At 45.5% G+C, this 22,988-nt stretch overlaps 1 protein-coding gene across 2 annotated transcripts in view; it reads right to left on the bottom strand.

Moving 5' to 3' along the window:
- Positions 1–22,988, bottom strand: part of SPNS2 (sphingolipid transporter 2) — a 192,992-nt gene that overhangs the window by 140,743 nt on the left and 29,261 nt on the right. The window contains exon 1 of one of the 2 annotated variants that reach the window (XM_044993608.1): positions 16,544–16,838. The exons of the other annotated variant lie outside the window; for it this stretch is intronic. Within the exon in view, the coding sequence (XP_044849543.1) occupies positions 16,544–16,838 (295 nt within the window). Of the gene's footprint in view, positions 1–16,543; positions 16,839–22,988 lie in introns of those variants that run through there. 2 annotated transcript variants of the gene reach the window in all.

Here is a 22,988-nt window from a genome sequence, read left to right as displayed (position 1 = left end):
CAGCCTGCCAAGACTCAAATGAGAAAATGCCACCCGAAACAAAGACCCAAAATATGGGGCACAAAACAATCATTCATGCAGTAAACTTAAAATACTGTGGGATTTGTCCAGTTGCCCTTATAACTTCATTTTCACAATGTTTTGGGGCTAATGTAAATAATTTTCAATAATAGAAGTGAGAAGACACCAGATCTGCAAGGAACATAAGGAACTTTGGGACTAAAATGAAAGAAATCCCTTGCAATGAGGGACATTTGAAAGGTATGTCTCCAAGACCAACAAGTTCACCAATTAGTACCAACTGAGGCAGCAGTTTCAGCTTTCCGTAATGAATTCACGGCCTAGGTGAAATGAGTTTGGTGGTCTCTGAATAGAACGCAGCAACACTGGCTGCTACCAACCTGGGACTGGACTGAACTAAGAATCTATAGTGTTTCATCTCCTACTGCCAGTCCCACGAGCCACCTGATCCCCTTGCACAATTATCCGACTCTTCCACTCCTAGTGGGATGGGCCTTCCTTTAGCTACAGATCTAATATAAACCATGTAATGTTGCCTTCTGCAGCTCTCAGCACATTCACTAGCAAGATTCCTCAGCCAGGAATTGGACAAAATATCATTAATGTTTGTGGACCAAAACAGGCATCACATCAGTGGGAAACCTGAAAGAAAACACAATGCGTCTCAAATGAGGCAGAGAGAAGAGAAACAGGGAGGACACTTACCAGTGGGGGCTGCTGGCCCATGAGACCAGATCAGTAGCAGGTGCAGATGATGAAATCTATATGTAATTTCTAGGGGGCCAACTTCCTAACAGGAAACTCAACTCTTTTCCACTGAGGTTTGGGCCACTGTTTACTTTGATTAATTACACAGCTGCCAGATTAAAAAAAAAAAAAATTAAAAAGCAAGTGCCCTATAAGCACCCATGCTGAACGTGAAGCATACACATGCAGCTTCATTATCAGCAGCAGGGATTCTGAGCAACAGTCACAGCAAAATTACAAGGGGCACCACACAGCTGACATGGCATGATAATCTGCTGGGCAAAAAATGACTTGCCTTCTGCTCAGCAAACCACATGCTGCACAGCAATTTCAGCTGCACAGACACGCTCCCACTTTTAAAGGGAAACTGGTCTTTTGTCTTAAAAAACGAAAACAAAACAAGGAGATTCCGCAGTCCATCCATCCCCCACACACATCCCATCTAATCCTTAAGACTTGCAGGCTCAAAATGGTGATCATGAATTACCCAAAGCCTGGATCCTGAGGATGTTGCTACAATAGAGAGGAAGTGCTGCATTTCCTCTTATTAGTGTTATGTCCTTTAAATCAGCCTACTAAGGATCCTGCATATACTTACATGTGTGTATAGTATTACCCACGTGTGTAGAGTTAAGTATGCGTATAACTGTTTACAGCATCAGGACTTTAGACATGGCCTTAGCACTTTCATTGGCAATGTCCTGTTTTGCTGAAGGTCTACAGAGGACCAACTAACCCTGTGCAGAGTACCCCTGCCCTGCAGGCACTAAATCTCCTGGCAAACTGGGATGGATTCTTTGGGATACTTATATATATACACACACACAGAGGTACCTGCCCAAATATACATATACAGAAGTACCTGCCCAAATATACATACACAGAAGTACCGCCCAAGAAAATACCATCCAGCATTAAACCCAGGAATATCTCTAAGGAAGAAAGTTGTTGTTGCTAAGTAGGTTAGGCACATTTTTTTAAACTATTTTAAAATTGTCAAGACACTCCCCCAATCGAAGTCTAAGTTATACATTCTAAATTATATATATTAATATCTAAAGTATATAATTATAAAAAACGGATATAATTATAATTTTAAAACCACCACACTTTCACAAAGGTATTTTTAAAAATAGAAACACTTTCTGCATGATTACAACACAACTTCTAGGTCTGCTGCCTCGAAGCTGGACAGCTCACAGAGGGAACTAGAGTCAACCCATTCTATTTCCAGGACAGGAAGCTGCTAATGTATTACAGGGAATATCATTCACAAGGAGGATGACAAACAAGGAAGTAAATACACTAGGGTCTTCATGCAGGGAAAACATTTTGACCGTCCTCCCACAAAAAGTGGCAAACCTGTGTTGCTATGAAACAAGCCAGTATAGAAAGAACTGTTAGAGCAAAGCTCATACAAACAATGGAAAGTTTGGGGTTTTTTAATCAACAGAGCATTTAGCAAGCATCCCTGTAAATAAGAATTCCTGGCCAAAATGGTGATTAATAAAATTAACAGTTAAATTATCTCAGTCTAGTCCCTAGTGAACTGATGTCCATTCTACTTGGTACTTTTGTAAGGCTCTGCAGAGAGACCAGAAATTAAAGGGCTATGGAGACTGAACTCTTCTCATTGCTAGGCTTTGTCTACACTCACCATTTTACCCACCATTGCTATCACTGGCACAGCTAGAGTTAACACTGGCGTAAATGGTCTCTCCAGCTCAGGGGTGGAACACACAAAGGGGAGAAGGAATGAAGAAGCTTGTAGCTCCATTGCACATGCCAGGCACGTTTGATGGGTCTTCTGCTTGGCCAATCTCCAAGGCATTCGGTCCACCACGTTGTAAGGTTTAAAATCAATAATTTTATAATTGTGTATAGGAAAAAACAAATATTTTATAATGATCTACCAACTGTAACAAGGAAGTTTAATTAATCAGATACATCAGGATTTAGTGGATGCACCTGAGGGCCAAGAAACCTTTATCTATGGACTCATACAGTCCTCATCAGAATATTATCTGAGCACCTGGCTCCTAATCTTGGCTCTACCTCTCATTTGCTGCGGGCAAGTAAATGGGGAGAGGAGCTCACGGGGATGTAAGAAATGATTAGTTGACATTGGCACCATGCTCTGACGATATAAAGCAAAGCACTATCTGAAAGTGCTAAGTATTAATGATGAAGAGTCAGTTTTAAATTGTAAAGGCAAATTTGAAAAAGTAAAAACATTCAGTGTAAAATAAAAGCTGCTTGCCTCTCCTTTTCCCCAGGCTGTTATCCATATCCCTAGCTACCAGCGCAATATCTCACAGCTACAGTTTAAGAGCCAATTTTTTAATTAGCTTAATCATGATTAGAAAAAACATTAAGATATGAACAGTTGCCAAATGAGGGCCTGATTCAGCAAAGCATTTACACGTTTAACTTTAAGCATGTGAGTAAAACCCTCCTTGTTTAGCAAAGCACTTAAGCATGTGCTTAAGTACCTTACTCAGTCAGGGCCTGAGAGACTAAGCAGCCCTTGCAAGGTCACTGTATCATAGGTAGGCTTTCATTGGGAATAAGCCCCAGAAGTATGGCTGTTTGCCTGCGTTGGATGCAAAACTCTTTCAGTCCACATGCGATATCTACAGAGACGTTAAGATTTATTCTTTGGCCAAGGAAGACTCCTCACCTCCCTAGTATGCCCAGCGGTGTTAGTCTGGATCTGTAAAAAGCGACAAGGAGTCCTGTGGCACCTTATAGACTAACAGACAAAGTGGGTATTCACCCACAAAAACTTATGCTCCAATACATGTGTTAGGGCTTGGCTACACTTGCAAGTTGCAGCGCTGGTAGAGGCTTTCCAGCACTGCAATTAATAACCGTCCACACCTGCAAGGCACATCCAGCGCTGCAACTCCCTGGCTGCAGCGCTGGCTGTACACCTGGCCAGGTTGGGGTGTAGCGATTGCAGCGCTGGTGATCCAGCGCTGCTCATCAAGTGTGGACACACACCAGCGCTTTTATTGGCCTCCAGGGAATAAGGAGATATCCCAGAATGCTTTTAACTAAATTACTCTGTTTTGTTATGCAGCCTCTCTTTGTTTTGTTGTGAACTCCAATCGGAGCGCCGTTGAACTGCTTATCTAAAAAACAAACACTGATCACAGCAAACAGGAGCTATCTGTACCTGGCTGTGAACGATCAAATGAGAGGCAAGCAGTTTGCTTGACAGAGAAACAGTGTTGGATGCAGGCTGTTTGCAATTAAGACTAAGGGTTCCCGAACATTTTGTGATTTTTCAATCCAGGGAAGCTAACACACAGTGTTGGCTCCAAAAATCCACTCACTCTATCTTCCCCGCTCCCTGTCACAGTACACCATAGGGAGGGAGTGAAACAGCAGGGAGTCCGTGTTGGAGGCAGGCTGTTTGCAATTAAGAGTTAAGACTAAGGGCTCGTGAACATTTTGTGATTTTTAAATCCAGGAAGCTAACACACAGTGTTGGCTCCAAAAATCCACTCTATCTTCCCCACTCCCTGTCACAGTACACCACCCTCCACCCCCCTCTTTTGAAAAGCACGTTGTTGCCACTTGAATGCTGGGATAGCTGCCCATAATGCAGCACTCCCAACAGCGCTGTAAATGCTGCAAATGTGGCCACACACCAGCGCTGGTAGCTGTGAGTGTGGCCACACACCAGCGCTGGCCCTGCACAGCTGCACGACCAGCGCTGCAACTTTCAAGTGTAGCCAAGCCCTCAGTCCTGTGGCACCTTGTAGACTCTTTGTTGCTAGAGCAAGGGATCTCTAACTGGGGGTCAGGACCCCTCAGGAGGTCGCAAAGTTATTACATGGGGGGTTGCAAGCTGTTAGCCTCCACCCCAAATCCCGCTTTGCCTCCATCATTTATAATGGTATTGAACATATAAAAAAGTGTTTTTAATTTATAAGAGGGGGGGTCGCATTCAGAGGCTTGCTATATGAAAGGGGTCACCAGTACAGAAATCTGAGAACCACTGTGCAAGAGGATGTTCATCTATGCCAAGTTCCAGCCTGCTGAGGAATAAAATGTGCGAATTAAAAGCCTCCATAAATACAGGTTTTATGATGGAAATGGTGCACAACCCTGAACTACAGTGGTGCTACTAAGGCACAGCTATAATGAAATAGGCGAGAGAAGTAATCTCATTTATTTTATTGCTTTTTCATTTCTGCTGTACAGTTCAAAGCACTCCACAGAGCTGGCAGTCTACAGTACTCTAAGTGCTAGGGAACTATTACAAATGTCTCATGAATATCCGGTGCCTGAATAAATACAAAAATTTAAAATTAAATTAACAGAGATGGTAGATGAATTACAGGTACCCATACCCAAAATGCCAACTACTCCACACAAGTGTGGGGGATAACAACATATTGTGTTGGTGCAAGTGCATGTTTTATTTTACTAGTCCCAGATCATGCAGTCCTTACTACTATGCCATATACCCTTCAGTCTGAGTTTGGCTTCAGTACAGGAATTGTTATCCATCACTCTGACAGGTCGGATTGATGATTTGGAAATTCCTCCCTGGTGGGACCGTAACTATTTATGGCCCTTGTATACAGGTGCAGATGCAAATATTACAGTTTGGCTTCTCTTATACAAGAGGATCACAATAATTCTGTGTCTTGCGATAACACTTTTATTTTTCTGACTTTAAGCATCATAAGCAGCATGACAGAAAGTTGATTAGCAAAAGCCCAATATGTGCTGCATGCTAGCAAGAGTATCCAAAATAAACAGCTCGCAACAAGCAATTTAGGATTTCCTTTACCATGTGAAAGGAGAGGCAAGGTAAAGAAGCGATTTGAATATGTTCTACCTCTGAGTTTAAAATAAGGATATTGTCAAACATTTCTCATTACTAGAATATAACCCGTGTTTATACCCTCTGAAATCAGCATCCAATTAAGGGGTGTGTTTTGTGCATCAGGGAAATCAGGGTATTATGATAACAGACACAAAAGCCTAAACATAGTGGGCCCAATTCTCCTCCCATTTAGACCAATTTTAATATTGGAGTTGCCTTCAATGGTTATTTTTAATTTACACCAGTTAGAAGAAAATCGGAGCCAATTTATTTTGGACAAAAATCATTTCACATTGAAAATATAAGACATTTCAGACGTTAAGATTTGCAATGTGAAAATGGCTATTTGGTTTAAAAACCTTGCGGAGCAAGAATTCAGTCAAAATAGAAAAACTAAACATGAGATTTTAGTAATGACAACATTTTTGTTAACTCTTACATTATTCGCTATGACCCCAATTCAGCAACACACTTAATTTTATGCACCTGGTAGTCCTATTGAAGTCAAAGGGACTATTCACATGCTTAAAATTAAGTGCAAGCTTAAGTGCTTTGCTGAAACAGGACTCATGGCCAATATATTTAGATGCAACAATTTCTCTCGTTGTCTTCAATCTTATGATGTTGCGATAACACATTCTTTCCGCTTTTCCATCCCGCAACCATGGAAATCTGACAGAGACCAAGGATGGAATAATCAGGAAACTTGTTGTTCAGTTCTCAGTGGAACACAGTTCTAATCTGAACATTACAGCTGAGGGCCATAAGTAGCATCTGAGAGATGACTCTGTGGATGCCTGTTCCTGCATACACCCCTTAACACACCCCTTAATTGGATGCTGCTTTTCAGAGGGTATAAACACGGGTTATATTCTAGTAATGAGAAATGTTTGACAATATCCTTATTTTAAACTCAGAGGTAGAACATATTCAAATCACTTCTTTACCTTGCCTCTCCTTTCACATGGTAAAGGAAATCCTAAATTGCTCATTGCGAGCTGTTTATTTTGGATACTCCTGCTAGCATGCAGCACATGTTGGGCTTTTGCTAAGATTATCCTGAACATTAGTCAGCAGTTTTGGTTGCTAGGAAAAAAAATCAAGAATATTTATAAATGCATTAAAATTAGTGTAGCTGTGGCAGTATTAGAATTTTATTAGCCTAAAAGCAAAGGGGGGGGGGGGAAATGCATCAAAGAGCTTTAGGGGTTTTGTGTTGTATTAGAAAAGACAAAGCAAACATTTTTCCTTTAAACTTGTACTAAATATTTCCACAGGTAGCGCTGTTAACAGCATTGCAATGCCATGCTAATTATTATTTGTTTAGCACTGGCAACGTGCTAGGAACGGAACAGGATACAACATACAGTCCCGGCCACGGAGAGTTTAAAACAGACCTAGCTAACAGCATCCCTTGCCTGGCATTTCTTACAAATACCTGTTCAACTGATGGAGACTAAAAACTACAGGATTCGGTCAATCCATGTAAGACCAAGTTATCTAACTTGCCTGATCAAGGCTGGCAGGCCTAAAATGGAACTTTTCAAACCTAAGTATCCTAAACAGAATCCAAACACAGCTCAGATCAGTGCTTGGGGATGTAACAAGGGAGGGTTATGTACCTGTATGGAGATTTCATGTTTGGGAACTGGATGTCCTGTTATAGCACTGATGTTTTGAAATTAGATGCCTTATTCAGGAAATATGAACAAAAAGCACCTGGCCAGCTGCTAGTTCCCTGTGCAACTGTCCACATTAGAGCACTACCTTCCCCATGGTGAACTCAAAGCAAGGGGTTACGCGAACAAATACAGAGATAGCCCAGCTCATTCCTGCAGCTTTGGAACAAATGATGAAATAGACTGGTAAAAATTAAAGAAGGATTAAAAACCCATTCTGAATTATGATGGGCAAAATCCTCCTTTCAGATCCACACGCAAGTACTCTGTCTCATCAGTCCACTTTCTCTATGGGTGTGGCTCACCCACTTACAGCAATGGCAGACAGGGAGAGCCTGGAATGCCCAGCTCGATACGAGAGGAGAGTTAACTTTAAACAGTATTGGACTGAACTCTGCAGACCTCACTCAGGCAAAACTCCTGTGGACTTCAGTGAGAGTTTTATCTGAGTAGGGTCTCCATGGTTTCACCGATTCTTACTTTTTGCACAATCACCAAGTACATTAAATGGGATTCACATAATAAATAGTTATTGGTAACCATTTACTTATAATAGGGACAACAAGAAGAACAGCCAGGCTAAGAAAAGTAAGTAGTTAACTGTGTTCTTTTAATTACATGATTATTAGCAGAAGCCTCAACAAAGAGCAAAATGGATTATAGCAGTTTTGGTTTAATGCAGCCTTTAAAAAAATCATCATCACATGCCAAGGCTAAAAGGATTATCGTTCCAGCATGTGGTTCTCTCGTTCTGTCGGCCAAGCTCTGAGCTGCTAGTGCAGCTATCCTCCCTGTAGCTTTTCCCTCTGCTGTTCTGTTCAGCCACTACAGTCACTAGCCTCCTTCAATAGAAATACAAAGACTGTGGGAAAGAATATTGTTCACCAACAATCAGAGGCTGGTGCACGTGGTCTTTAGAAGGCACAATTTAGCTCTCTTCCACTCTACAGCTGGATTTGGACTCCAATTTGTCGTCTTCTCTTCCTGTTATTTTTTCTCCTCTTTTATATTTAAAATTGCTTTGTGAATTTAGTGATGGTAGAAGCTGCCAGATTAAGAGCCCCGAAGAAGGATGATTGAAGCTAATCCCAAACCCCCACACCATGTTACAACATATGCAGCAGCAGCCACACAATGTATCTATCTAAGATACTACCATGGTCCTCAAGACTATAGTATCTGAGAGCTTCACAATCTTTAACGTAATTATCCTTTACACCCTGTGAGGCAGTGCTGGACTAGTATCACCATTTTACAGAGGGGAATAGAGGAACAGAGAATAAGTGACTTGCCCAGGGTCACCCAGGATGTCTGTAGTGGAGCAGGAATTGAGCCTGAGTCTCCCACAGCCCAAACTAGAGTTTGAATCACTGGACCATCCTTCCTTTCACAAGCTTCTCAGCATCACCCTGCCAACATGCTCACTGCTGCCTTGGAGGGTCCACTTCTATAGAGGAGGAGGGTAAGTTTGGACTTTATGGCTCATCCTATCCTTGGACTCTCAGCTGAGGACTATTAACAAGAGTTCCCAGCAGTGCCAAATGCGGGATGGTTTTTGTGACATGAATAGCTGAACACTGAGAGGTGGAATGAGAGCACCAGCTCATAGGCCATCATGCAGCGATCAGATGGAAACTTTCAAATCACTACATACCAGGGCTGGTGACCAAAGAGGTAAAAGATTCTATATCCCATTAGTCATCCCATCTCCATCAGATTTTCACTTTCCTAAATTTGTGCTGCTATAAGAACCAGAAGCATAGAAATGAATGTCCCCCTTCCTCTCAGAGAAACTTCACTGAAATAGCTGGTTGCATTAGATGTAGTTAGATCTCTCACCATGAATGGTCCTAGTGTAGCTATTCAAATATCTCCATTGCTGATAATGATATTTTCAAATGAAACATTACAATTCAGCCTAATAGGTTTTTAAAAATATCTTCCAATGATCATCATTACATGTATGCATGTATACATCACATTAGAAACCCACTGGAAAAAACAATTTGCCAAGATATTTTAAAACAGGAAATTTATATAGCATGGATATATAATTTATAGTCATATATGATAAATAGACCCAGTCTTTGGAAAGTTAAGGTAGTACAGACCCATAATGCAACATTCCCAAATAAGTCTGAGAGTTGTTTTTTTTTTTAAACTAGTACTACCTTCTCATTTGTACCTTTGTAACAGAGTCATACGATACTGTTTTAGGCTCACTAGACTCCCAGCATGCTGCGTAAAAGCAGTAGACCAACACTGGATAACAAACATCTTTAAATCACAAGTTGCTCAGCAGTATGGCAAAACCATTTCTAAAGATCTGAAGCAAGAACTATGACCTTTCATAAGAGGGGAGAGATACCAGACTTTAACAATGTCTACTGAACTCAGACGACTGCTAAGCTACCTGGTAAGCAATATAGTTACCTATGATGTGCAGCCTATATGCAGTAATAGGAAATAAATGTATAATAAAGAAAACACAAGTTGTCTGATGGAGTTTAAACCAGTTCAACTCAGCACTCCCCTAAGGTATGGTTATAAAGTTCCTACACTCTTGATCCCGAAAGTCTTTCCCACATGGCTTCCAGTACTGATGAATATAAGCACAGATTCTGTGTGCCTGATTATAACATCAAAGTATTCATAGGAACAAGATTAGCAAGTATTTACCAGAATCTAACAGCCTTTTTACAAAAGGCTTTAGTCATTAACTACAATAAAGTACATACTTCAATTCGTTGGGGGGGAAGAAGCTAACTGACCAATCAATGAGCATATTGTAAAATGTCTGAGAGTTAAAAAGACTGGCTATAACACAGATACAGTTAGTATCTGGAAAACACAATTCATAGAGAAGAAAAATGCTTCCACAAAACCTAATGTGACTTCACATTAAGTGTAAAACACTCTAGGCCAAATCCTGCCAATTCACACAAAAGCTGGTGCAACAGAATGTAGCTGGATATGCCAGAAGCTGGGAATGGGTGACAGGGGATGGATCACTTGATGATTACCTGTTCTGTTCATTCCCTCTGGGGCACCTGGCATTGGCCACTGTCAGAAGACAGGAAACTAGGCTAGATGGACCTTTGGTCTGACCCAGTTTAGCCATTCTTATGTTCTTATAAAGCCCACCCCGTGTAAAAAAATACCCTTCCATTGCAGGACAGGATGCCACTTCACATCACTAGTCTTTGTGCTGCAGAATGCTTCTTATTGCTCTTGTCTGCAGTAGCAATATAGTCTCACTGCTGCTGGCATGAACTTAATTGTATAGTGCTTCCTGAATTTTGATTCAGTCGCACCCATTACCCAATCAAACCACTCCCCTTGTGGTCCTGTTGCACATTCCTGCCATGTTTGTCAGGTGTATCTCATGATCACCATGGTATGGTTGGGTAACAAGTTATGCACACTGCTATCTGAACAAAGAGCTGTGTGGCTATTTGCACCTTATTCTTTCCAGTATCAGAGGGGTAGCCGTGTTAGTCTGGATCTGTAAAAGCAGCAAAGAATCCTGTGGCACCTTATAGACTAACAGACGTTTTGCAGCATGAGCTTTCGTGGGTGAATACCCACTTCTTCAGATGCAAGTTGTCTGTCGAAAGCTCATTCTGCAAAACGTCTGTTAGTCTATAAGGTGCCACAGGATTCTTTGCTGCTTTTATTCTTTCCAGCACACAGTTCCTTCCACAGCCAAACCTATGTTACAATAATGTTGAGTTTAGCTCAACAAAAGGTGGAAAATAAAGGTCTAAAAGCTGCCACTCTATGCTTTCTTCACTCATACTATAAGCACTGAGCACAGTCTCATTGCAGGGATGTTCCAATCAGGGATTAAATGATTTATTTTTAATATTACATCTATTACTTTGTTAACTGCATAAAGCTCTTAGTGCATTTCATTCTGAAGGATCCCAATGTACAAAGTAAGATACTACAGAAAACGTGAATAGGTGACAAGATAGATTGACCTTTTTAATTCTTAAATGTCCTTGCATTTGAGAATTAATGTTGAACCTTTCCAATCTTGTTAGCACAGCTTGTGCTGTCCCGAAGTAAACTTGACTTTTAAATTTCAGTGGCAATGTATACATATGTATTTAACTAGTGTCAAGAGTGGAGTTGGCAGCTGTATGTTGTAGCGAAAGACCGTGTCGCTTCAGGATTATACAAATAATTAACACAAAAATGTGGTCAGACTTAACAATGATAGTTCATTTTTTATATCACTTTCTAAACTTAAACCTATGGCTCACTCTGTGTCACGGAGGTGTGCAATCTTCAAAGGATGTTGACCGCAAGTGTCAGAACTAGGATTCTAGTCCAGCCTCTACATCAGGGGTTCTCAAACTGGCGGTCATGAGGTTATTACATGGGGAGGTCACGAACTGTCAGCCTCCACCCCAAACCCCGCTTTGCCTACAGCATTTATAATGGTGTTAAATATATTTTAAAAGTGTTTTTAATTTATAAGGGGGTGGTCACACTCAGAGGCTTGCTGTGTGAAAGGGGTCACCAATAAAACAAGTTTGAGAACCACTGCACTACCTCAAACTAGGTGTGTCACCTTGGGCAAACCACTTACTCTCTCTTTAACTCAGTTTCCCCATCTGTAATGGAGAGAATGACAGTGACCTAATTCACACGGGTGTTGGGAGACTCAATTAACATTTTAAAACATTATCCTTAAATGAAAGATGCTACAGAAATGCAAAGTACTACTGTTTAATTAGGAGGAGGTAAGAGATGACAATCATGATGATGAAGCAAGACTACTGCCATAGTCATCAATGGGAACAACAAAAGCTCATTTGTGACCTAATGGCAGAGCTGCATTCCAAGGCTATGAAGGTAACAGGACTTCCCCGAAACTTCACTAAAGAAGAGGATAAGGTCAGGTATCACCAAGACCTTTGGAATGCAACTCTGCAATGATGTCAGACTCACAGGTGATCTTTAATGGCTTCAGATTACCAGTTTCTCTCTCATTTCCTCATGATTTCCCTTCCTTATAGCCGCAACACCAACAGACCTTTTAAAAGAATAAAATTCTACTTCATGCAAAATCATCGGCTCAGCCGTAACCCAGGTTTTCAGTATGCTTCATGATATTTTAAGACAGAATTTCAGAAAGTGATTTCCCTTAAAGTCAGTACTGTTCAGTACAGTGGTAGTCAAGTTTTTCCATGTCAGGAACCACTCCAGGAAACACCCTCCCATCTAGCTGAGACCCTCCCCTTCTATTTATCACTATGGAAGGGGTAGATGGCTGTGATCTTCAGACACATTTGTTACCCCCAGGTTTAGTGTGTACGTGTAGAATGTTATAGAAGATCCATCATCACCTGTACAGTAGTTTCCTTTAAACTTTTGGGATAAACTTTCTTAAACAGCAGGAAAAAAACAACGAACAACAACACACCACTCCACAGCAGTGGTCCAGATCCACCTCACAAGTGTACCACTAGTTCCTATGGACTTCAAAAGGGAGTTTTGAGTGCCCAAGGTTTGCAACATTGTGTCATAAACTGCGGTTTACTGAATAGAGCACTGAACTGGGACCCAAGGCACCTGGGTTCTATTCCTGGTTCTGCTACTCACCTGCTGAGTGACCCTTGGCAAATCACTTCACCTCGGTGCCTCAGTTTCCCATCTGTAAAATGGGAATGATATTGACCTCCTTTGTAAAATGTTTTGAGACCTAGTCACATAAAGCACTATTTAAGAATTAGGTATTGCTACCTCTGGCCACATGAAAGACCTGCTAGAATTTGCAAGCTACATGGAAACACATACTATCTTGACTCATTTCAAGATCACCGGTACGATGAAACCAAAACTAATCAAGAAGAAACTGAGTGTGTGACTCAACATCCCCCCTCAAAAATAGCAAGAATATCCAAGAACTCAACTCACTATACTCAGTCTGACTGTGCCTAGGCAGAACAGCATAAACACAAGGAAATAAAAACAAATTTTTGTTTGAGTCCATCACAGCCTTGAGGTGCAAGAAGTGCTAGGGATGGAGAGTTTTCTCTCTCTCACTTAAAATCTCCTTGCATTGATGGAATTTATGTTCTTTAATTTCTATGTGGTCAATTAGAAGTATATGAAGACTATGTTGAGATTCACATTTTAAATATACTCTACATATTTACCCAATTGTTTACTGTATAAATACATATTTGCAAAACTTTAAACGATGTGTCTTAGCCTATAATGGGTGTGATAATCTATCTGGTTACTGAGTGAAAATATAGGGTCTTCCTTCAAAGCCAAAGATTTTACATTATTCTTTCTAGGTAAAAAGAGGAATAATCTGAGCCAGAAACGAATTCCAGTCTGACATCAACTCTATGGCCTAAAGTAAATCGCAGCTTCTGACTCAGTTTCCCCTTCTGTAATGGAAATGCTTGACTCTCTTCATCGTATTGCAATAAAGTGCTTTGAAGATTTAAAGAGCTACAAGCACTAATTATTACCCGGCCTCAGACACAAACTGGATTTTTGACCTACTAACTGGATTCATATACAAATATTTGTCACACTATTATGTAGTGTGTACCAGAGGTCTAAAATACTAACATGTAGGTTTCCTTATAAAATAACTTATGGAAAATAGTTTTTTAAGTCAGTAGCCACACCATTTTTACTACCTCAGCTGTTTTATTGGATTGAATTAAAATATTTCATGTTCTGAATTAGCAACTTGCAAAATGTCATTTTGAAAAACAAATATCAAGTTAGAATACACCTGAAAAGCAGGGAAACTTTTTGCATTTTTGTATCTTAAAAAAACCTCCAAAACTCAGATAAGCAAAATCTGTCTCTTAAGCTAAAATGTTTATGTCAAGAACAGGACAACAGCTAAATTTTACATCTGAGTTATCACTCAGCCCCTTCAAAACTAGGGGTCACTGCTGGAAATGATGAAAACCTTAGGATCAAATACAGTGGTCAGCTTGCATTTACACTCTCTGTTTGGACAGACATTTCCTGGCCTTCCCACAAATGAAGATACTCAATTTCTCCCTGTCAGAGGACCCCTTCCCTTTTTTCCTGCTGCCAGAAAAATCAGAATCGATGTCTCTTTACTGATCTACTGTAACAAATGGGTGAATATAATAACGAGCTCCTCCCTTTTTTTCCTTTCAGTTCTACCTAGGGAAAACTAGTTTCCTGCAAAATAAGCAAAACCCTCAGTGCTTTTCAGCCTGCATCTTCTGTATCAGAGGGATTTCCATTTTCTGTGCACAGAAATTACAGGAAATCACAGTGACATAAGAATAACCTGATATCTTTTGGCCTAATCCTGCAAGATACTGAGGATGATCAATGTCTTGCAGGATTGGGATATTAATTGTCAAACAGAAGGGAATCTCTTTTAAAAAAAAATAAGGTAGCGTAACAACTAACTTCCCTATCTAAGCACACACAGTAAAATTTGAATTAATCTTGGGTCCAAACTACAACATATTTTCCCAGTCACCTCCAAACTTACACTGTTTTAAGGAAGTCTAAACAAACACAAAGATTTTTTTTTATTACTGTACATCTGGGTTTCTAAACATTAGGAATGCATGTATATATAGATATTTATACATGCACAAACCCTATTTATAGCTCTGAAGATAGGATTATCAATATGGAAGACATTAAAATAAATATGATAGTATGTGTGTCAGTTTAATACCAACACGCCTACTACATACCTAATTACACAGAGTTCAATAAGCATTTTCCGCCCTGCTGTTACTGCCTGACAAGAATAAATGAAGAGTCCCTCTAGGGGCTATACAGTAAACATTTTAAGACATATTTGTTCCTAAACCAGGCTTCACAATAGTACTGATTGCTTGGGCACAAACTGCAGACTGCCTTTCATACGATACAGCATGTAAAATGTATCTGTGAGGGAGCGCACAATTTTGAAATGTTTATCATCCCAGGGAAATACATGCTTTACAAAATACACTGCAGCTGTATCACTGCTCCTGCATGTCATTCTGTTACAAGCAAGCAAAATCCTAAGCCATTCTCTTGTTCTGTTGTGTCACCTATTAGGGAATTCTGCACACAATTATTCCCTGCACATAAAGAATCCTCTCTGATTAAGAAGAGAAGGGCGGCTTTCCCCTCCTCCTCCCACCATGAAATTACAGGTTTTCAATGACCCACCAAAAACAAAGCAGAGGTGATTTGCTCCTGTGTGGTTTTTCCAAAGAAACAGGCAAGTAAATGCAATTCCAAGCCCCACATTTCAAAGTGCATTTTATCTGTCCCACAGCAGCTGCACCTGTCACCCAGGGCATTTTGTGTTATTCATGAATTTGTCAGCATTTCCCCGCATCAATGCATGGTTTTACACACTGTGTGTGCATTGTCAGGAGGACAACAGCTTTCTTTAATGATTGAACATTTATGCTATCACTAAACCAAAGGAAAGAGTAATTTTTAGTTTCTACAGATATGTGCAATTAAGATAGCATAGGCAATAATAAGAGAGAATCAGCACAACAGGAGCTAATTACAACATATGGACCAGCTTTCATCTAGTGCTAAATTACTATAACTGAGCCATCATGAAACTGAGATTTAAATTGTTTATCATACTATTTGTCTTCTGATCTGTACTGGGAGAGATGAACCTCTCTGTGTCACTGCTTATACACGTCCTGCATAGTAAAGGATACAGAGTTTTGTACAGAAGACAATTGTATTATAAGCATTTTCTTCCTATCCACTAGAGAAGGAGGAGAGATTCCTGGTTTGCATCCTACTAGAATCGATTCCCTCCCTTTGGAAAGCATGCCTCCTGTGTCCCCAAGCATCCTCCTGTGTCCCCAAGCATCACACATTTGCAATACAAATGGCTCCTTGCTTCCAGGTGCTCTCAGAACCCTGCTGGGAGGGACGGTCACAAACCAGATCTCCTGGGAGTTTATCCTTTTGTATATTGCCATATAGCCCCAGAGCTGCGTTTCCAGGAGCGGTGCTAACAGCCTGCGGTGGATGCTGAGCGGACGGAAGGCAGAACAGCCGGGGAGAGGGAGGAAAGGGGTGGACAAATGGAAAAGCAGAGGGGTGAATGGAAGGGGCGGAGGGCTAGGAGGGAGAGAGAAATAGGAATGAGCGGAGAAGGAGCAGGGCAGGGGGGTGGCCAGGCTGGAGAAGCAGAGAGGCGCACGGGGGGACCAGGCAGCCGGGAGGCGAGCTGGGGGGCCGGGGCCCTGCCCCTTACCTGCCACCGTGTACCTGTCCAGGTAGTTGAGCACGTTGCCCACGCTGAGGATGCCGGCGGCCGCTACCCGGGCCCTGCCCAGGCTGGGGGGCTTGGGGCGGGGGGCCGGGCGCTCGGGGCTCTTGCCGGCGGGAGGGGGGTTCATGCTGCCCGACAGGGTCTGCACCTCGCCCTCGGCGCTGCGGCCGCAGCAGCCCCGCTCGCCCTCCTCCTCCTCCTCCTCGTCCCCCGCTCGGAGCCGCCCGCTGCAGCCCGGGCTGCCGGCCGCGGAGCCGCCGCTCTCCAGGCACATCATGGGCGGCGGGCGGCAGCCGGGCAGGGAGGAGCCCGCTCGCTCCGCAGCGCGGCCGGGCAGAGACGCCAGCGGTGCAGGCTCAGCGCCGCATCCCGCAGCCGGCTCAGCAGCAGCCGCCTCCTGCCTGCGGGACCGGCCGCCGCCAGCCTCTGACAGCGGGGCGTGAGCGGGCGGCCCCGCAGCCAGGCTCCGCCTCCGCCCGCCCGCCGGCCGCGGCGCGCCCCGCCTGACAGGAGCCCCGCGCGCACCTGGGCGCCGCGCCTCAGAGCGCCCCGCGCCCTGCCCGAGGGGACCCGGATCCCCTGCCCGGCTCCCCGAGGGGAAACACGGATCCACAGCGCCCGCCCGCCCGGCTCCCCCGAGAGGGGGCCCGCCCGGCTCCACTAAGGGGACCCGCGTCCCCCGCACCTTGCCCGGCTCCCCAGCACCCTGCCCGAGGGGACCCGCGTCCCCCGCACCCTGCCCGGCTCCCCGAGGGGAAACACGGATCCCCAGCGCCCGCCCGGCTCCCCCGAGAGGGGGCCCGCCCGGCTCCACTAAGGGGACCCGCGTCCCCCGCACCTTGCCCGGCTCCCCAGCACCCTGCCCGAGGGGACCCGCGTCCCCCGCACCCTGCCCGGCTCCCCGAGGGGAAACACGCCTCCCCAGCACCCTGCCCGAGGGGACCCGCCTCCCCAGCACCCTGCCCGGCTCCCCAGCACCCTGCCCGAGGGGACCCGCGTCCCCCGCACCCTGCCCGGCTCCCCGAGGGGAAACACGGATCCCCAGCGCCCGCCCGGCTCCCCCGAGAGGGGACCTGCCCGGCTCCCCCGAGAGGGGACCTGCCCGGCTCCACTAAGGGGACCCGCGTCCCCAGCACCCTGCCCGGCTCCCCAGCACCCTGCCCGAGGGGACCCGCGTCCCCCGCACCCTGCCCGGCTCCCCGAGGGGAAACACGCCTCCCCAGCACCCTGCCCGAGGGGACCCGCGTCCCCCGCACCCTGCCCGGCTCCCCGAGGGGAAACACGCCTCCCCAGCACCCCGCACAGTTCCTCCTGCACCCTGCCCGGCTCCCCCCCCCTCGAGAGGGGACCCACGTTCCCCACGCCCCGCCCGGCTCCCCAGCACCCCGCACAGTTCCTCCTGCACGCTGCCTGGCTGCCCCGAGAGGGACCTGCGTCCCCCGCACCGCCAGCACCCTGCCCGGCTCCCCCGAGAGGGGACCTGCGTTCCCCATGCCCCGCACCCTGCCCGAGGGGAAACGTGGCTCCCCAGCACCCCGCACAGTTCCTCCTGCACCCTGCCCGGCTCCCCCCCCTCGAGAGGGGACCCACGTTCCCCACGCCCCGCCCGGCTCCCCAGCACCCCGCACAGTTCCTCCTGCACGCTGGCTGGCTGCCCCAAGAGGGACCTGCGTCCCCCGCACCGCCAGCACCCTGCCCGGCTCCCCCGAGAGGGGACCTGCGTTCCCCATCCCCGCACCCTGCCCGAGGGGAAACGTGGCTCCCCAGCACCCCGCACAGTTCCTCCTGCACCCTGCCCGGCTCCCCCCCCTCGAGAGGGGACCCACGTTCCCCACGCCCCGCCCGGCTCCCCAGCACCCCGCACAGTTCCTCCTGCACGCTGGCTGGCTGCCCCAAGAGGGACCTGCGTCCCCCGCACCGCCAGCACCCTGCCCGGCTCCCCCGAGAGGGGACCTGCGTTCCCCGTGCCCCGCACCCTGCCCGAGGGGAAACGTGGCTCCCCAGCACCCCGCACAGTTCCTCCTGCACCCTGCCTGGCTGCCCCGAGAGGGGATCCGCGTCCCCCGTGCCCCCCGCACCCTGCCCAGCTCCCTCGAGGGGAAACACGGATCCCCAGTACCCCGCACAGTTCCTCCGAGGGGGGACCCGCGCCCTGCACCCCGCCCGGCTCCCCCATGCCCCACACCCCGCCCAGCTCCCCCAAGGGGAAATGCGTCCCCAGCACACAGCCTGCCCCGCACAAGCAACCTCCTGCAGTTACGCACCCAGGGAACCCATCCTCCCATATCGCACTGGGGAGCCCCATGGACAGTGGAGCAGTCCCAGTGCCTACCCTGGACAGAGGGCCTCCACTGCCACCCCCCAGCACTCGCCAGCCAGTGCTTTACCCATTCCAGCCCTACCTGGAGTCCCATACTCCCCCTCTCTTTTCACTGCCCCTCTGATACACAGTGGAGCATCCTCCGACCTCCACCCACCACCCTACTGCACAGCCCAGAAAGGGGCCCTTCCACCCAAGGCCCACCACGCTGCTCAGAAGTGATCCTCCTCCCCACAGCCGCATGCACCCCTGGGGCTGGCCTTTCATGTCAGCGTGCAGACCTCTCCCCAGAGGCACAGGCTCCCTGCAGGCACACCAAGGCTGGATAACCATGCACACGGACCCACAGAGATCCGCACCTGTCTACAGGATTAAAACTTTAACAGAGTGGAAGTCACTGCCTGTTCATGGGGGCTTAAGGTCATTCTTAGATTTGGGATTCAACAGTTTCAGATTCCTGGAAGGTGGGTTCAGATGCTCTCAAGGGAGGCATATTGTGCATTATTACCTCCACTTTTACAGCCTGGAGACTAAGGTAGGGATGGCCCAATAGACTCAGCCCCTGTACCTTCGGTCATCATTTTACATCCTTACACAGCAAGTGTAAAACACTACCAAATCATGGATAGCATGTTACAGCCTGTTGGCTAAAAGCACTGGTTCTTAGTGCAGGGCAATGGTGATCCTACAATGAGCATCACACAGGTGCCTGAACCCAACTGATGCCCACGGACTGTAGTAGGGTTCATCTTGCGCACAGGAGGCCACACACAGAGCTCTCATTGCTCAATTAGGGCCCAAGGTCACAGACAAAGTCATGGCAGGGCTAGAAATGGAATAGCAGAGTCCTAAGTTCCTGCTTTAGCCCCAGACAACACTCCCACCCCAAAGAAGTTGGTTTTGGAACAATTCCATCAAAGCATCTGAAAACTGCTCAAATATTCCACCTGCTGAAAATCAACAACACACAATTTTTACCCACATTCTCCCCAAAGATTAATCTCTGCACTAAGAACAAACAAGAGAAAATTCAGCTCAAAAAGTAAAGAGGTAGAAGTGTTCAGAATGAAAGTTCATGTACGCATAGCACAGTGCTGAACACAAATAGCTACCAGAATACAGGACAGCTGATGAGCTACCATGGAGCTGCCAAGGAGAAGTGGGTTTTCAATCAAGAGCCTTCTTACCCACACTGAACCTGCTACAACATGAGAGTGAGAATCATCATATTCAGGACACACTTGAAATAAATGTATTTATAAATCATCTGCCGTGCCCTAAGCAAACTGGGGCAGTGGGTGCTACTCTGGGAAGAGCACAGGAGTAGTGTTTGTGTTAATAGGTACAGCTTTGTCACACCCATTCACTGACAGGTGGAACTAGAGTAATCAGCAGCTTGGCTACACTTACAAATTTGCAGCGCTGCAGCAGGGTGTGAAAACACACCCACTCCAGCGCTGCAAATTGTGGCGCTGTAAAGCGCCAGTGTGGTCAAAGCCCCAGCGCTGGGAGCGCGGCTCCCAGCGCTGTACGTTATTCCCCACAGGGAGGTGGAGTACGGACAGTGCTGGGAGAGCTCTCTCCCAGCGCTGGCACTTTGACTACACTTAGCGCTTCAAAGCGCTGCCGCGGCAGCGCTTTGAAGTGCTAAGTGTAGCCACAGCCTAAGCTGTGCTTACCCCAGAGTTGGGCTAAGTCAGTACTCTGATGAGACTCTCAGAATTTAAGGTCCGAAGGGACCATCATGATCATCTAGTCTCACCTGAAACTCACCTACACACTCCTGCAATAGACACTCCAAAGGAAACCTCAGGCTGCTGCAGCAGACAGATGGCACAACAGATAGCACTTTTCCATCTGAGTCAGTGTTTGAATCAATTCCTCTTAGGTGACACGCTTAAGACACAAACAGAATATGACTGGCCACTAAGGCAGCAGTGGCCAGCCTGAGAAGGAGCCAGAATTTACCAATGTACATTACCAAAGAGCCACAGTAATACATCATCAGTCTCCTTAATCGCCCCCCCCCAAGCACCTCCTGCCTGCCAGCAGCCCTGAGGATCAGCACTTCCCCCTCCCTCCCCCTGCTCACCACGATCAGCTGTTTTGCAGTGTATAGGAGGCTCTGGGATGGAGGGGAGAGGAGCCAGGGTGCAGCAGGGCAGGGGGAGGGGGCAGGAGCCTTGGGGTAAGGGTGGAGTGGGGGCAGGGCCTGGGGTTGAGCAGTGGAAAGTTGGCACCTGTAGCTCCAGCCCTGGAGTCAGCACCTATGCAAGGAGCTGCATATTAACTTCTGAAGAGCTGCATGTGGCTCTGGAGCCACAGGTTAGCCACCCCTGCACTAGGGGCTCTTTAAAAAGATGCCACGGGTGGTAAGGGTTAGCCCCAGTGTCCTACTCAACTTCCAGTAGAGCTAAGTATGTACCCTTAAATTGCTCTTGTAGCTTCAACTTGGTGCCATATTTTTTCTTCATTTCCTGTTCCAAACAGTTGGGCTATCTGGTATTAAATAGCTACCATATTTTATCCAGTAAGTGCCTGCAATCTAACAGTGGAGACAGTGACTGAGCATGTAGTAGAGAATTTATCTGTAGTATAGTAGAGTTTATAGGCCGTAATTCAGATCAGAGCCCCACTGTGCTAGATGCTGTACATACAAGTAGTGCCTCCCCAGAAAAGCGTACAGTGGGTAGAGATACACAAAGGGTGTGAGGAGAGGCAGAGGAACAGAGAGAGGTGAAGTGATTTGCCTGATTAACCTCTACTCCTGACTCTTACTCCAGACCCCTCTCCACTACAAGCAGGCTCTCTCTCACTTGCGAAGAGCTTTAGGGTACATCTATGCTGTGATTAAAAACCTGCAGCACAGCTGCAGCTGGCTCAGGTCAGCTGAGTCGGGCTCACAGGTCTCAGGCTGCAGGGCTATAAAATTGCAGTGTAGACATTCGGGCTCTGGCTGGAGCCTGAGCTTGAATCTCAATGTCTACACTACAATTTTATAGTCCTTGTAAGAGAAACGATAAACCAAGGCCTCAATGTGTCTACACATTCCAGAATTGAAAACAGCAACCTGTTCTTCCCCCTCTCCTCCCCCTTTTATCCAGACTTCTATCATTTGGAATCAGCCTGTATTAAACTAAAACACTAACAAAGTCCAAAAGACAACATGACAAAGGGTCTCACAATATGCTCAGTATCAAAATAAATGTTTCAATCTATTTCCTAATATGTGAGATAGAAACCTGCACAAAGGATGCTATAATCAGTTTTCTCTGTGTCTATTCAGACAATACGCCTCTACCCCTATATAACACTGTCCTCGGGAAAAAATCTTATTGCATTATAGGTGAAACCGCATTATATTGAACTTGCTTTGATCCGCCAGACCACGCAGCCCCGCCCCTCCGGAGCTCTGTTTTACCGCGTTATATTTGATTTCGTGTTATATTGGGTCGCGTTATATTGGGGTAGAGGTGTATCTCCTTGCTAAAGTTCATATACATATAGGAAAAATAAGTTCACATACATATAAAAAAATCTTTTTACTAACAAAATGTATAGATTTGGGTGTAGAGAATATAGTAATTGTTCACATATTAGTAAATCTAAAAATGTATAAAATTTAAGTGTGGCAATTGTGAAGAAGTCATTATTAGTAAAAATTAGCAGCCTTGTTGCATTGCTAGTGTTTTCTAGTATCTAGGACAATACTTAATACAAGCTAGATATTCTAACCCTGTGGAGTTAGGATATTAATTGTATCATGAATCTAGAAGTTATTTAAAATTAGAATCAAATTGGGAATAATTTCTTCCTGCATTTGGAAGTGGAATGGAATAAAACTCTCCTCAAATTAAAGTTAAAAAAGTCAGAAGAAAAAATAATAAAACTTCCAGAAGATCATTACCAAGTTTAAACAATATGAGAAAACTTTATCCTGGTGTTAAATGGTTCAAGAACAAGAAACAGAAAATGAGCCAAAAGACTTTTCAAAACAATTCTGTTAGTGTATATTTTAACTAACTATGCTATAGGAAAAATTAAGGATTTTGAGGAAAGGCTGGAAACCCTTGGAAAGGAACTTTGTATAAAGCTTGAATGCCACCT

Source organism: Mauremys mutica, chromosome 19 (genome assembly GCF_020497125.1).
Source record: "Mauremys mutica isolate MM-2020 ecotype Southern chromosome 19, ASM2049712v1, whole genome shotgun sequence".
Taxonomy (NCBI): Eukaryota; Metazoa; Chordata; order Testudines; family Geoemydidae; genus Mauremys; species Mauremys mutica.
This window is presented reverse-complemented; position numbering and strand designations above follow the sequence as displayed.